The sequence below is a fragment of the Falco biarmicus genome, chromosome 16 (assembly GCF_023638135.1).
Source record: "Falco biarmicus isolate bFalBia1 chromosome 16, bFalBia1.pri, whole genome shotgun sequence".
NCBI lineage: Eukaryota > Metazoa > Chordata > Aves > Falconiformes > Falconidae > Falco > Falco biarmicus.
The window spans coordinates 7051265-7067894 of NC_079303.1; the positions used below are offsets into that span (position 1 = coordinate 7051265).

The 16630-nt window shown below is 45.5% G+C and overlaps 1 protein-coding gene across 2 annotated transcripts in view; it reads left to right on the plus strand.

Moving 5' to 3' along the window:
* The first annotated feature begins 278 nt into the window (after positions 1 to 278).
* Positions 279 to 16630, plus strand: part of MAGI3 (membrane associated guanylate kinase, WW and PDZ domain containing 3) — a 73286-nt gene continuing 56934 nt past the window's right edge. Inside the window, exon 1 of one of the 2 annotated variants that reach the window (XM_056361669.1) lies at positions 279 to 685. In XM_056361669.1, the coding sequence (XP_056217644.1) occupies positions 364 to 685 (322 nt within the window). In that variant the 5' untranslated portion in view covers positions 279 to 363. The remainder of the gene's footprint in view (positions 686 to 16630) is intronic. The other variant, XM_056361667.1, reaches the window with a different exon arrangement.

The window sequence follows — 16630 nt, forward strand, 5'->3', positions numbered from 1 at the left end:
CACCTAGCCGGCGGCGCGGGGCCGGAGCGCCCAGCAGGGCCGGGGGCAGCCGAGGCCCGGCCCGGCCGTAGCGCCGGAGCCCGGAGCCGGCCGCCGCGCTGCCCGTGACGGCACTAGCCCCGCCCCGGGGGCCGGCGGCAGGGGGGGCGTGGCCAGCGCGGCCGGTAGGGCGCGGCGGGGGCGTGGCGGGGCCGGGGGCGCGCGCCGGGGCCGGGGCCGGGGGCGCGCGCGGCGGGGCGGGGCAGCGGCGGGGCCGGCCGGGCGGGGCGGCGCCGCGGCGGGGCGGCAGTCGGGCGGCAGCCGCGGCCGGGGCGGGAGCGGCGGCGGCGGCGCGGGGCGGGCAGCGGCGCCCCGTGGTGCGGCATGTCCAAGACGCTGCGGAAGAAGCGGCACTGGCTGAGCAAGGTGCAGGAGTGCGTGGTCTCCTGGGGCGGCCCGGCGGGCCCCGACCCCGACCTCCTGCGCGGCGGCGCCGAGCGCGGCGAGTTCCCCTACCTGGCGGGCCGCCTGCTGCCGGGCGGCGAGGGCGCGCCGGGCCCCGCGCTGCTCTCGGGCAAGGCGCCGGCGCCGGGCGACGTGCTGCTGGAGGTGAACGGCACCCCCGTCAGCGGCCTCACGCACCGCGACACGCTGGCCGTCGTGCGGCACTTCAGGGAGCCCGTGCGCCTCAAGACCGTGCGCCCAGGTGAGCCGGGCGCCGCAGGCCGCGCCGCGCCCGCCGGACCCGCGGCCCGCCCCGCCGCTGCCCGCGCCGCCGCCGAGCCGGCCGCGGGTAGGCCCAGCCGCGCCGGCGCCCTGCGGGGCGGCGGGAGGGCCGCGGCGGGGTGTGGGAGCGCTCGTCCGGTGGCGGCGGGGCGCGGGGGGCGGCTGCCGGGCTGGGAAAGTTTCCTGCGCCGCGGGCGGTCGCCTCCGCCGAACGGGGCGACAGGCGGGGAGCGGGAGGGGTGGCCTCGCCGCCGCGTGGGGCTGCGCGGGGCCCCGGCGGCGCGGCCCTGCCCCGGGGCGGCGCTCGCTCCCCCGGCCCGTCGGGGACCGCCGGCTTTAGGCAGCGGGTGGCCGTCGCGGGCCGCCGGCTCGGTCCCGGTGCCGGGGCGCGCCTGTCGCCGCGGGGGAGGGCCCGGTGCCCAGCCGCTGCCGCCCGCCTCGCCCCGCGCCGTGCCGGCCGGCTCCGGAACCCGAGCGCTTCCCGGGGCTCCCGCTGTCGCGCCGCCGTGCTTGGCGTGTGGCGGAGCGGCTGTGCCCTCCCGGGGCCGAGCAGGGGCTCCGGGGGCTGCCGGGGGTCCCTACCCGCCGCCGTGCTGGTGTGCGCGGCAGCCGGTGCTGGCGCCTGGGCACCGGCCGTCCCGGCTCGGCAGCGGGAGGAGGCGGTGCCCCGGGGTTCCGTGACCCGCTCGGAGCCGGGCGGGCGCTGGATGCTCGGGACCGCGGAGGCGGGAGCGTGGCTGGCGACGTGCCGTCACTGTGCCCTGTTTGGTTTCTGACTTGCCAAAGACAAACACCGAGGACAAACTCTGGGTGCTCTTTTTCCGTACGCTTAGATTAATTTGCAATGCCCTTTAATTAACTAACGATACCAGATCCTTGTGGTAAAATCTATTTCATCAACGTGCCTGTCAGATGTCAAGTTAATGCTGAATTGTGGTACCTGCAGTCACATGAGCCGATGATTCAGTGGAATGAGCTTCAGATTTACCGCTTTCCTGGTCAGACGGTCCAGGTGCAAGCGTGATGCGTTACAGAGAAACTGTCTCCGGTGGAACCGTTTTTATCTGAATCCCAACTGACAGCAGTGTTTCTGATGCGATTTCTTACGCAGTTTCTTTGTTTGACATCTGTCTTGTGCTTCTTTCGTAACTGCTGGGTTGCTAATTGACTTTAAGCGACACGTATTTTAAATCAGATTTTCCTTCTTTGACCAGTAATGAAAAGTCATCTGAAAACTGTGCAGTTGATCCTGATACATATCACTTGCTAAACAAATTAAAAAACAAAACAAAAGAAAAACAAGCCCACACCTTAAAAGCACCTACAGAAGCCTGGTAAGCTTTGAAAGATGTCTTTATTTCCAAAATTAGAAATCCTGTCTTAATGAAGAAAATAGAAAAGAACAAACAGCTGCAAGTTAAATGCAAAATAAGAGGATTAAAAAAAATTGAGGAAGATAGGAAATAATTGTAAATCCCTTTTAAAAAGAGAAAGCTTGTGGAAGATAAAAACTACAGTTAGGAGATCAAAGGTATTTCTTGTGTTTATTATGGAGGGTAATAGGGGTATTCCTGTACGGGGACTTTCCACAACAGAGATGGCTCAAACTGTCAAGTTAAAACTGGCAGGAAAGATACAGAAGAAATTGATGCAATGAATAGTAGAAAAGGTCCAGAGCTGGGTGATGTTCATTAGGAGTTCCAAATATGAAGCACTAAACAGCACTGTGTTGCCCATTCCTTAAATCATCAGTGGTGTAGGACATGGTGCTAGTAGGGAAAGGGTCCAGAAGACCATTGGGACTGGCTTCTGATGCCAGCAAGCTGGTTAAGACCGTAGGTAAGACTGAAACTACTGGGCATGTGAATAAATACCATCTAATGAGGAGAGTGGGTGGCTTTTTAGAAGAAAGGCTGTTAGTTTTTGAAGGTTCACTGGTTGGTTTAATCAAATCGAAGTATTTTGATGTGCTGGGTTTTGAAATAGACTTTCAGTAAGGTATCAACAGACATTGAGTAAGGCTCTCACTGAGCGCACGTTGTGTGGTAGCGTAGCTGCCAAAAGATAAGAGCAGAATTCTCCAGTGGGTTAGTGAGTGGTTAAAATACAGCAATGGTTTTCTCAACAGAAGGAAGCTACTGCTGGAGTCTTGCAAAGACCTGTGCTGTTTAGCATAGTCATCCAGAGCTTGTGAACCGAACGCTGGGTTGAGTTGTAAAAAGAGAGCTAGCGTTTTCATGCTGAATTTATTTAACTTTTGGAACAAATAAAATTGAAGCTTCAGATCCAACAATTCTTCCCGTACTGGAACATATTGCAAGCTTATTTACCACATCAGATGACTTGTGCAGCAATTTTCTGTGTTAGACTTAGTGTCCTTAAATACAGTATTTTAAAGCATACTGTTTTTCTTGGTTGGTTTTGTTTTTTTACAAGATTGCCACAGTAGCACTCAGTGGCAGTGTTCCAGTTAGGGTATATGTAATTAGGAAAGTTGTTGACAAGGCGTTCTCTGTGAAGACCTGTGACTTTGAATTTGGCTTCCCTTCTACCCCTTGTGATCCAGAGCGATCCAGACTTGCTGACCTTTGGAAGGCAGCTGGGGAGATGCGTGGGGTCGTGCGGGTGGTGAAGGGAGCGAGGGCTGGGGTGCTGGCAGCGCGCACTCGTAACAGGTCTGGATTCTCAGAGACCTGTAATTGTATTACTGGTTTTTAAGGTCCCGTGTTTCATGTTTTCCTTCAGTCAAAACTGTTCTCTCTCAAAAGAACCATCACGTTGGAAGGCAAGGAGTGCCTCTGCCAGCTGGCCTTCGTGTCCCTGATGGCTTTTCGGGTTTGAGTGCTGCTGGGACAGAAGTCTGAGGGGATCCAACTTCAGGGGTCTCTACCACCACAGCAAGGAATTTGTCACCTTGTGTCTCAGTCTTAGGGAGCTTATAAGGCCTTGATGCTCTCGTGATCTGCCTCTGCATTTTAGAAGCGCAGCTTTGGGTTTGAGGGCTGGCTCCGTATTCCAGGTGAAGTCTGTGCAGGTGTCCCAGTGGCCTTGAACAGCATGTTGGGGGACTGGACTGCTTTATTTCAAGTAGTGATGTAGTCCTTCATTAAAGGCAGCAACAGCTTTAGTTGACAGCAGTAAAATCTGTCTGTGATACTTCTAGCAAGCTCATAGAAAATTTAAAATGGAAATTTCAAGATGCTGTTTAGTCTTGTTTGATAAGACACTTGAAAGATATGAATGTTAATTTGAATGCCATCTGTTAACCGCACATCACAAATGATGGACCATTTTGTTGATGAAGAGATTTGTCCTTCCCTTTCTTGCTCTGTCCTTACTTGCTGAGGAGGGGGAACAAGACCAGTGTGCCGCAGGCTGGGGATGCATGCTGTTGGTGCTGCAGCTGGGCCCCTGGATGAGGTCTGGCTCAGGTGCGTGCAGGCCAGCTGGAAAATCTTCCATTCTGGTGCCGGTTGATCAGACGAGCAAAACGGCAGTACAGAGAAATAAGGCTTCTTGTGCAATGTGATACTTATATGTATGTGCATGCATGCTAACGCAGGCCAGCTCATCATAATGAATGCATTTGTATTTTAGCCACGCTTGGTAAGTGCTGGTCTCAAGCTAATCGCTGGCTTACATGCATTGAAACGATGGCTGCCATGTGGCTCAAGGACCTTCCCTGTCCAGTGTTACTTGTATTAGTACATGAGCCTTGTAACTAACTGGCACTGTTGCAGGTTTTATTTCCATTAAGGAAAAACTAAAGCATTTTGCTTTAGTCAAATCCACTGTCTTTGAGTGCTAAGTTCATCCTTTAAAGGTACCTTTTTTTTTTTTTTTTGCATACGGCATTCAGATCTAGCCAGAAAGATGTTTGTGTGTACAGGTGAGGCTGTGTGCTAAAATACTCATAAATACAGCTTTGAATGCCTTCTTTCTTCACAGCAGTGTGGTAGCCAAAATACATCAAAACTAGGTTACAGACTTGAAGTAAGAAAAATTACTGCAAGTTCCTATTTCTGCAGCCTGAATTGCCAGATACTACGTAGGAAGGAATGTGTTTTCCTTCCAAACTAAGGAGCTTTGATGAATACAGCTACTCTGTGGCAATTATTATGGTTTCATGGCCACTCTAACTAGCATCTAGGAAGAAAAGGGCAGAGTCTTGCAACTCTTCCACTTGACAAACGCTTCAGAGCACATAGTTTTGTCCCTTGATTATTGAGAGAATGCATGTTGGCTCCGTTGTATCAAACGCGATCTTTAATCAAAAAATGCAGCAAGATTTTAAATGATGAAAAGCCCCCTTCAGACTAAATTTTTTTAATAGTCTCAGTGCTCCTGAAACTATTAAATCTCTATTTCCTATGTATTTGTTTCATAGCTGACTTTCACAGTGGTGGCTGGAGCTCTTCCTCTGACTGGGGCATTTATTTGTTATCTCCCATCTGGATTGCCTGGCCTGCAGTAAGTTATCAGTTTGTGCTTTGATGGTTTTTTTTCCCTGCTGGGACACATGGAGTACTTCCCAGCTCATACTCGCAGGACTCGTGGGATCATTATTTTTTTCAGTACTTCGTGCAGTTTATGATACATACAGTACACCCCAGTTGAAAGCTGACACATGTTGCTGCTTTGTGTGTGCTCAGCCACAATCTGCAGCCTTTTGATGTGACATCTCTAACTACTTCAGATCTATTGCTTTATTTGAGTTATGATGCGTTAGTACAGAGAATAAGGGGATTGACAGGTGGATGTGGTACTCTGAAGTTCTCGGTACCAAACTGATCTTTTTCTTCGAGTCAGTATCTTTCACTAAATGATGTAATACTCTTGGGACTTGAGGATCTTGAAGCCAGCAAGGCTTTGTCTTACCAAAATGCTCTCCTGATCAAAATCTAGTACAACCTTACGAGAAGGTAACTTACTGCTGGATGCATTTTCTCATGTGACTGTAAAATTGCATGGTGATCGATCCCTGATGTGTCTGCTACCGAGAGGAGTTGAAGGAAGTGTTTAGCAGTCAGCTTGTGCATGGGGGTCCCTTCTCTGAAGCAGAATGAATGAAAATGGTGATGACACATGCAGTGATTCAGATCAGGATTTGACACTCGAGACACAATACTTGAAGCTGAGTATATAAGATTCATTTACATTTTCTCTTGTGCTTGAGGTAGGTATGAAGCCTTCGTGCGGGGGTAAACATTTGCATGTTTGGCAATTAAGGCAGAGAGGAGGGCACGCCACACTCCGAAGCTGTTTTTGCAAAATCAGATGAATTCTAAATGTGCCATGTTAAAACAGAGATCAGAGTACACACTAGGATAATTTTGCCTCTCAGAGGAAAGGCATTACCCTAATTCTGTGTTTCTGTGGAAGCTGGCAGTATGCCAGCTCGGAGATTAAACAGACTAATGTGTTAGTCTGCTAGTCTGAGGAGCTGACGCAGCCAGCTCAGGTCCTTCAGTCCTTGATGTGCGTTGGGTGGGGGGCTGCTGGATGCTGGTGTGGAAAACTGCCCTCCCTGCTTCAGGGTGCATGGGGAACTGATCCATTTTTATACAGAAGGAAAGGCTGATTTGTTTTACCACACTTAAGAAATGATGAAAACATTCAGGGTTGCTATAATGAATGTGTAGGGCATCCCAGTTCCTTGAAACTGTGCAGGAGACAGATGTGCAGTCTTGAAAAAGAAAACTGATCAAGAAATGCTTTTCGCTGGAGGCTGTTGTTTCTCCAAAGCATTGGTAGTAGCAGTGGTGTGTCCTATAGCATTTTTAGAGAGCCATCTTGCACGAAAAGCTATTAGCTTACATCTCAGATGTGTGGATGCAGAGGACTATCAAGCACTTGCCAGGGCATGGGTATTAGTATGTGCGTGTAATTTATAATCTTGTTTCTCCTATTCATCTTTATATAAACACATTATTCTTGGCATAGAATGTATTGCCTTTCACTTTCACATACTCCTTTGTTTAAATTTTCCTGCGATGAGTACCGTGTTAATGATTTCACCATAAATGCGCTCTAATTATTCTATTCTTTCTTGGCGTGTTAGTCTCAAATGATAACGAGGCCTCATGTGGCTTTTGCTGCTGCGCTATTTAACACCACGGTTTTAATTTGCACTTTTTTTGTTCCCTTCAGGAAAGCCATTCTCTTCCCTGTACGGTTTGCTGATGTCTCTCCCGAGACCCAGTAGAACAGTGCAGTGTAACGCTGGCATTTACCTGGAGCTGGTGGCAGAGCGGGTAGTGCAGCCAGTGTTCTCCAACCCACCTCCTCTGCGTCTGTGTCCCCTGCTGTAGGGGAAGGAGATTTTCGCTAGGACTGAACGATCAAGCACTTGTTATGCCTGGAAGGAAGTTTTCTTGTTCAGGTAGACAGTTTTGATTGAAATTCTTGCATATATCTTTATGGTGCTTTTCTATTAAAAAGAAAAAAAGAAAAAAAAAAAAGCTTTGGTCTATAAGCCAGCATAGAACTTCTTTAAAATCCTTGAAACTGTAATTTTGCCACCACTCTGCAATGGCAGGAGGCTTTTTCTTCTATGTGAATGAAGCCAAGAATGAAATAAACATGAACCTTTATTAGAAGCCATGATTTCAACAGCATATTTTGCCTTCATAATTTTTGTTTAGGTGTTGCTTTTGAATTCTTGGCTGGCTTTAATGAAATGCTAGTCAGTTGTAGAAAATGGCTAGTTTTTACCACTCTCAGAAGATGAAATTTCCTTATTTTTTTTAAAGGAATTCTCATTTTTCTATTATAAAACAAAGACACTTTAAAACTGAACTGCCTTTTTAGAATATTCCTGAGGTAAACAAGCTGCACTTGTATAACTTGCTATGCATCGTGCTCCTGTATTATTGAAACCTCTGCTTCAAGATACTTTTCAGCTGATAATTCTTAAAAAAAAAAATCATATAACAGGTATTGTGCATTCAAATTGACGGCTGAAAAAAATTATTCTAGTTTTGATTGTTGCTCTATTTCGATGTCTTTGATTTCATTCTTCTGATTCTTGTTTTTAATTCATGATGCTTCCTTTTAAGAAGCATTTTGTCACATTCATGGGCTGTTAGTTAAATCGCATCTTGTTCCCTGAATGGGAACAATTTTCTTTTTCAAAGCGATAGTATTCCTGAGAGTACTAGATTTGGATTAAGAAAAATATGAGCTCTTTGTATTTGAGAGTAAATTCCTTATTTAGTTCTGCTGAACAGAAGGTGAGGGAAAAATGCAGTAGGAAGATTGCAGACTTGTATTGATCTGTTACATCATCATCAAAACAAGAATCCTAAGTAATTCATCTTCTCGGTTGCTAATTGGTATTTGAATCTGTGTTAAATTAATCTTTCTTGGGCCCTCAGCAGGTTACAGTGGGAACAGGAGCTGCTCCCAGGTGGCATACCAGCAGTAGTTGAATACGATGGGCTGGCTTCCAAGCTAATCAGTTTTAAAAGCAAGAACATATACTTTGGTGAAAAGGGGAATATCCTAGGAAAGGGTGTTTGTCGGTGTGGCGTCAAGGAGACTGTAAAGGCACTGATGGAGAAAAGGGGATAGCTGCTATGGGTGCATCAAGTTGAGGGACACTGGGGTTTGTGTTAATTTTTCCATACTGTCTGTTAAAACCTCTGTACAAGCTGCCCCTCAGTGCTGTACAGATGCAGATACGGGTGGTTGCACATAGCCATGTTCTGTGATGAGTTTAGGTGTAGCTTTTGATATGAAATACCATCATAGCAATCTTCAAGCTTATGTCACTGTGCTTTTTTGTCATATGCAAATGCAACGTGTTAAAGTAGTGATCGTATGTGGAAATGTAATTTCATTTGCAAAACACACCAGGGTGGTTAGACATAACTCTAGGCTTTCTCTGACAGTGAGCTTTTAAAGCTTGTTTTCATAGCTACTTTTGAAGATGCTTGCTTAAGCTACTTTTCAATATGTATGTTTCTCAAGCCTGTAATTTTTCATGAATTGTTGGTTGCTCTCAGTTGAATGTAACTTCTTCAAATTGAAGATCACTGGGGTGTTTACTATCCATCCTGTGTCACTCTTCACTTGCTGAACAGCAGCAGTCTGGTTTGTGTAGCTAGATCCATTGTAAATTTATCTTCCTGAGATATGGTTAAAAAGTTAATTCCTTTAAGCTCTGGATTGCCGTCTCTTCAGTTACCTGTACAAAAAGTGTCAAGCTTGAATTCTATCTCTGTCAGATCATGGTACACTTGAATATTGATTCTTACTGAGTTCTACTTCAGTGCCATTTCATTACTGACTTTTGGTATTAAAAACAATCAGACTAACAGCTGGTGCCTTATGAATATGGATTATGGACACTATATAAACATCAGAAGTATTCTGGGTTTTAGTGTCTAGAAATGCGTTATTTCAATCTGCATGATAATGAAGTATTCTTTCAAAAAGGTGCTAAAGGCAATCAACAAGGTTAATGTGATTGTGTGAATCACCTGTTACTAAAGTTGTCTTTTCTTAAATCCACTGCATTTAGAAATAGAGAACATGTATTCTTAGAAATTCAAACTAGTATTGCTGTAAAATGAGAACCTAATCCAAAATCTGACCACAACGATAGTTGCGTTGCACTTGTACAAAACTGCGTTGGTTTGGTGAGGCTGGGACCCTCCAGGACCATCTCCAGCACAGATTGCTTTGAAGAAGCTGGTGGTATCACCTTGTCTCCGCTGTGATGCAAGTGCCTGAGCTGACATGTGCCAGGCAGGTCTGATCCAGTGGGGGACGTGGGAGATGCAAGTCACGAGCTGGTGTTGCCAAATTCTGTAGATGGTATTAGGGAGTACTTTGGGGGTCACTCCTCAACTTGCCTCAGAGAGCCAGAAGCAGAGGAGATGCGAAGAAAGAGGTCAGCAGCCTGGAAGTACTTGAGCAGTGAGACAGAGAAAGGTGGAATTACAACAGAATGGAAATAAGTATGAGTGAGATTCAGTAATGGTACAAAAGAGTAGGGTTAGGGGTTTATTGCTTCTTCTCTCAGCACAAGCACGAGGCCATAACCGACAGCAAATAATCCCTGATAGTGGGAAACATGTCTTCATTCGGGCATGTCAAGTGCCAGGGGCAGGCCCTGGAGAAGGGCTCAGCAGGGTTCAGTAACGGTTTGACCTTTGCCTTCTGATGCTTATTGTTCTAGCAACCTGCACGTGCTAATTAATAACTGCGTGTGGGAAGGCACAGATGTCCAGTTTTCTTCTAATTTAGTCCCAGTATACCTTTAAACTAAAGACATGGGAATGCTTCCCTCGTGCTGGATGTTAGTTAAAATATCATTGTTTCGTCGGCCACGTGGGAGCTGTAGGAGCCCGTGGAGGCCCCAGACCCACAGCTGCCTCTGTCGGGGTGGAGCTGGTTCCCTCGAGCGTGTCCTCTTTGCTCCATAAACGTCATGTGGGGGAATATAGAAGTTTCCATCAAAGTCTCCCAGAAACCGCTGCAGCCCTAAATGTTCACATACCACTGGATGTCACTTGGGCTTCTCAGGTGAAGTGGGGACGTGGCAGTCCTCCCACCCTTCCTTTGTCAGACTACAAATATGTATTTACTCGCTGTATCTGTTTGGGGCTGAAGAGCGCGGCAGCCTGAGGCAGGGTGTGAGGACCAGCGTGGCACTGACGCCCTGCAGAGGTCCCCCGCTCGCAGGAGGGCACTCAAGCTGGCACACGGCGCGCCTGGGGAGGGCTGCGTCCCGCGGGAGACCGGCCCCGGTGCAGCCTGACATGTTGGCTTTGCAGGGCATGTTGGTCGTGTCTCGGCTGTAATGTGCCTCCCAGCTGTTCAGGTGTGACATTCTGCAGCGGTGCAGCAAGCTGTCCTGCCGGGCATGGCCCTCCCGCACCGCTCCAGTGCGGTGTGCCAGGGCTGCCGGGCCGGCACGGGGTGACTGCCCAAGGGCTGCGGAGGAGGAGGAGGAGGTAACTGCAGCCTGGCTGTTTTCAAGGTTGATTTATGAAGCTTATTAACAATAGGAAATAAAGAATTGGAAATTGGAAACACATTTTACTTAATTTTTTTTTCACTTTTCTTGAAAACCATTGTTCAAGCACCTGAGAGATGTGAATCGGGGTGATGTTTACTCCATCGTAGATTCTTGGCTTGCAGATTTACAGCGTTCGGTAGCTGTCTGCAGATCATTACAGGTTTACATAAAAGCACTTTCAGAAGTTTTCAACTCTAGATGCATCATAGACTAAACATGATAGTAATCTAAGAGAAAAAACAAGCTCTCTTCCTTGGCCATCCCACTAAAAACTCACACGCATTTTTAGGCCTGGTCATTAGATGTTTCACTTCTTCATAGTGGAAATATGAATAAAGTTCTCATGTCTTAGAAGTAAAAATGAGTGGTCAGTATGTTCCAGTGTTGTTTACCTCCCAGTAATCAAATGCAGTTTGAGTTATACATCTTTGGCCAGTTTCTCAGGGCTCTGAAGAACACTGAAAGCCATTTTGAACTTTAAAAATACAAGTTGGTAGATCTGTGCAGTCCTCTGCCAGAAATTGTTCTGAAAAAAAACCATCAATACTTGGTGGCTTAGCCTGTATATCAGGCTTTGAATGTAGAGCATAAAGGAACATATTTAGTGCTGGGTTGCTACTGAAATGCCCCAGCTGGCTTTGCCAGAGGTTTTTTTGATAAAACATTTAGGGAGAAAGTAATTTCCCTTGGACTGGGATCGTTTTGGAGTTGTATGTTAAGAGCAATTCGATGTTAGCTATTATGTTTTGGGATTCAAATTGTGTCTCTTCTGTTAAGGACTGTTTTAGCATGCAGGCGAGGATGTAGCACGCAACTCAGGAGCGCTTTTGCCAGGACCATCTGTTTGCCCATGGAAAGGGTTCGTCAGCTCTTGGCGTGCTCTGTGGGCAAAGTGGGGTGTGCTGGTATGGGAAAGGGGAAAGGCCGTGACCAGCCTCGGCCTTTGCCTCTGAGTCTGTGGCAGCTGATTTCTTCTGCAGTGCTCTGCTGGAGTCCTCTCCAGCCATGGCATCAGGCACCTTCTTGCATCCTCCTTCCCCTTGGCTCGGAGAAGGTGCAGTTTGCAGCTGGGTGGGCAGGAGCGAGTGCTGAGCTTTGATGTGGAAATGCTGCGTTGCAGTTGTGGCACGGTAGGAAGCGGCTGTTGGTGCCCCACAGGGTCGGTCCTGCTCGCTGTGAAGTGGAATGCTGGCAGGTCTGGCGTGCCTGCGGAGAGCTTCCTCAGCAGATCCCCCTGACCGGGGTGGGATGGTGCACAGTGGCATATGTACCAGGTTTGTGCTTAGCTAGAAGAAACTTTAGGAAAAAAATCTCCTTTCATGTTGATGAAAGGACAGATGAGAGGAAAAAATTCCATCTGAAGTGGCTGCTTAATTACTGTTTGATACAGTGATGTAGTTTATCAAATTAAGTTGTAGTGGAAATAATGTTAGGGTAGAAAGTCTTTGTCTCTCTTTTCCAGCGTCACTAAGGCTTGTGTGACAAAGTTAAGCCTGTTTTTAATCTGTCTGTTCTTCTTAAATGTTTTGTAAACGCTGTGGGAGTCATTCAGGATATCTCAGTCTTCAATGGCCGCAAGCCGAGACCTGCCACTGCGGGGTGCCTACAGAGTGGTGCAGCCTCTGCTGACTGACCGAAACGATTCCCAGAAAAAAAATATAAAAATGTGGCCTAAGGTATTTGATCTGCAATTGAGTAGGTCTTAGGGCATCTACAGATACCTTTTTCTTAACTCGTGGAATCAGGTGGCTAGGAGACTCCAAATAATTAAAAGTTTTAATTCTTGATATCCTAAGAAAAAAAGTTGATCTGATTCAGTGTTAAAGGAATTATTCTTGTAAGTCATTGAAAATAAAATGCCTGTGGTGGTGAAGACTGGTAGTAAAAGTTACAAAGAAATAGACAAAGCATCTGATAGATAACTTCGTGCTTTTGTTCTGTATGATATTTTTAACAAAGTTAACTTAAAGGTAATGAAGTATATATAATCTTTAGGTGACTAGGTGGTTTGCTGACTAATTTAGTAAAGAAAGCCTCTTTATATAGTATTGTAACTCTTAAATAGTTGCTATAGTTGTAGTCAGTTTTTAGGAAAAAGTAATGTGCATAGTATCTTGGGCATGCATTTTGGATTCTGGAAAAAGCAGCACTTACCAGGGGAGCCATGTCTAGCATGAAACCTAGTGAGTCTGGGTAGGAAGATCATTCCTTTGAAAACGAATTGAAACGAAAAGCAGAAGTGCCTGTCTTGATACAAGTTTTCCTTTTCCCTGCAAGACTTGTTAGAAGACCACAAGAAAAGTATAACTGAAGTAGAAATGAGGGCTGGTTTATTCCCTTTGGCACATCTCTTGTGTTTGCACAGCTGGTGGCCTACCAGCTTTACCCAGCAGCTGAGTATGGAGATGTATGTGCATAAGTTATTTCTTCTTTTCCTGACATTATTAAAAACCAAAACGTTAACCCACTGACAAATGATTTGAACTGGGTGTAAGTCAACGTGCTGATTAAGTATTTCCATCCTGTGTTAAGTGATTTGTGTGAAAAAGGCTAAGGACATAGGTGGGTTTTTAAATCGTTTTGACGCAGTTTTTGTTCAAGTAGACAACAAGAACACCCAAACCACTTAAGCCTTCCTCCCCTACTTAAGGTTTCATTGCCACTATATGCAACTTCGTTTTGGTTATATGCCAAGTTTACTGTGACCTTCTTGCAACAGACAGAAGCAGAGTTTGCTGGTACTACTCATTAAATGCAAGAGGATTAACATCCAGTTTATTTCCTTTAAAACCACAGAACTATTAGGAAATAAGTAAGCCGAAAGTTTTAGGTTTGTAGAAATTATTTTATCCTAATGCATGTACTTGGGGAGAATTTCAGAATTCTGTTATGTAAAAGAGAGGCATAGCCCTCTATTAATCCCAGGGAATGATGTTTAATGGCTTGTTTCATCCTTTATTGGTCTAAAGAATTCCTCAGAAAACAGCTGACCAGAAGTGCCAGGGAGCTATTTTTACCTCTGTTGCTGAAACTATTATCGCTCAGTAATTTCACTAATCTCCTTTGCAGTGAGATTAGATTGTAAATGCTTTGGTGCAGGCAAAACTTGTTTGTGAAGACTGCTTAGTGGGTGCCATCGAATGGAAGTGCCAGTAAGTAATCAAATACGGTGTTCCATTGCTGAGCAGTGTTTTTGAAATATTTATTGCAATGGGTTTGCTTCGAGTTGATAGTGTTTCGTTGGAAGATAATGTTTATAACATGAACTTTAATGCATTGTGTTTGGTGTAGACAAAAAAATGCCAGTGGCATAAGTTTGAAGACAAAATTGCTGTGGTTTTATTTCATATTGAGAGTTGCTCCCTATTGTGTAAAACAGTTTTGTATGAATAAAAATTGTTGTCCGTTATTCTAGATCTCTTGACTTCTTCAGATGCCACTCATGCGTATACTTCTTGTTTTAAATGGCCTACTATAGAAGCATTAGTATGCCATAATTATGAATAAAATCTTTTTTAAATGTATTCACTGATAGATAGGGTATGAAATGCTGGTGAGTATATCCAGCTGGTGGTTTAACTATACAGAATAGCTGAGGTAATGGGTAACTGGCTTATGCTGTGTCCTCTTACGAATTTTGAAAAAGACAAATTGTTATGTCCTTGACAGACCTATCTGCTATTATTAAACCTGCTTTTGTGGTTTATTTACAGGCAGCAGAAAACCTGTTTTACCCAGTGCACGGCCTGAAGTATTGCTCATGTCGTGGAATTACGAACTACAGCAACTTGCCTCTAAATTGCAGGCTTTCCTATGTGCCCTACTTACTCAATATAAAAAAACCCTAATCCTGTGGATTTTATTTCCCTCTCTGTAGGACAGCAGTGAGTAATTACTTTTCTCTGGTGAAGGTAGAGATGCTGGAAAAGTTTAATTAATGCCCATTAGGAGATGCTGCTAGTACTTAAATGAATTCATTAGGGCAGGACGCTTAATGTTCATCAAAATAGCAAATAATTGCAGTGGAGTTAATGTTGTTTATGCTGTACTGCATATTTTATCCTTTTGTTCTGCTCTGTTCTGCAAAATATTTCAGGATATATGGGTCTTTGCTAGCCAGAGACATCTTTTCTAACTCCTGTGTAAAGTGTATGGATTCAAAATAAGGTTTGGGTCCAGAGCATAAATCTCCTGCTGCTTTGTCACTGTGCAATTGAGTAATGTAAGGGGAAAAAGGTGTGTTTGCCTGCTCAGCCGTAAGGTGCTGCACTGAAAATACTTCACTGTCACTTAGTTTTGGTAGCTGCATAGCCTTATTAATATGAATCTTTCATATTAATCTTTCTGCCTTAGTAAATACCTTGTAGAAGGCAGTGAGAGTGTGGTGGCTGCCTGCTCCAGTGCCCTTCCGTTGGACAAACAGGAGTGCAGGCCATCCAGATGTGTAACGAGTGATGTCACTCACCTGTGAGCTCACATGCAGACGGGTGTCATTCGGACTGACTTGGGTGGTGAGTGAAGTTTCAGGGTGTTTCTGAGGCAGATCAGGGAGTGGGTGAGATGCCCTGTGGGCACCCCTCTCGGATGGTGCTGGTCTGTCCCTGGCGGTGGGTGTTGGTGAGACGCTGTTGGTGTCAGGGTCTTCCCTGGGTCAGGTGGAACATTGACTTTGTGGTTTGAACCTGGAGTTAGAAGTATTTGTAAGTCACGGGTATTTGTATTGTTGAAACAATGTTCTTAACACTTTCTTTAAACATAAGCACAGTTAAGTGATTTGCAAGTTTTTCATTTAAAGCAGTTTTCCTGTGATAGCTGTCTGCCATCAGAGCTGTCAGTGGCTTTTTAAAGAAGCATTGGAAGTGTTTGTGCTGTTCAAACAGTTCCTTATCCCGAATATGGAGAATTGGAACTCTTGTGTAAATTTAATAACCTTTGGCCATGCAACAGTCTGATCTTGGCACCAATTCCATAGTAAAAGAATGACAAGACGGGAAGCAGGAAGGTATCCGCATTCTCTGGTCTTTGCAGAGGGAAGGAACATGGAACAAAGACGAGAATTGCTTTGTGGATGGGAAACTGTTTAAATTGTGGTGCTGAACACTGCTTAAAATGGAATTCTTTTCATCAGGCTGTGGTGGTCCTTCTGGGGAAAGTGGTGGCCCCGAGGACGGGATCTTGGGGTCTTTGTTAACCTTTTGTACACAAATGCGCGTAGTACATCCACAGGGAAGTTCTAAAGTATTGAGAAACTACCAACTTGTTCTCTGCATTTTCTCGCAGTTAAAAGTCTACTAAAAATAGCTTATTCTTCCATTCAGTCATCAAACTCTGATCTGTAATGTGAAGTGTCATGCTGCAGGAATAGTAAAAGGGTTTTTACCTGAGGAAGTTCTTTTTGTGGACTGTTTTTTCTTACACTGGGTGAAGTGCAGGAAAGAGAAAAAGGACTTAAATCAGTTTCTGCTTTGTTGAATCACCTTTGGGGGGCATAAAATTTGTTGTTCTGAAATCCTTATTTATTGCCTTTTGGCAAATACATCTGATACTTATTTTTATTTCTCCTAATTGAGCTATGCTCTTCAGAGATCTGCTCTTCCTGGGGGGGTGTGGTTGCAGAGATGTTGGGTATTAAGGCAATGGCGAAGAAAAACAACACCTCTCATGTTCAAAAATAATAAACCCAAACCTAGTTTTTTGGCAGAACTTTCTATCCTATCTAAAGAATTAGAAACTGGGACATGAGAACTGGACCCTTTCTTCAGGCTACTTGCAGTGATCTGGAAAAATTTAGTATTTGTTGTTACCTGGCAGTACAAGATTTAAATGCAAAGTGTGAGGCTTTTCTTATATTTATCAGGTTTGTGGATATAAAAATAAAGTCTGCTTTTTGAAGTAACA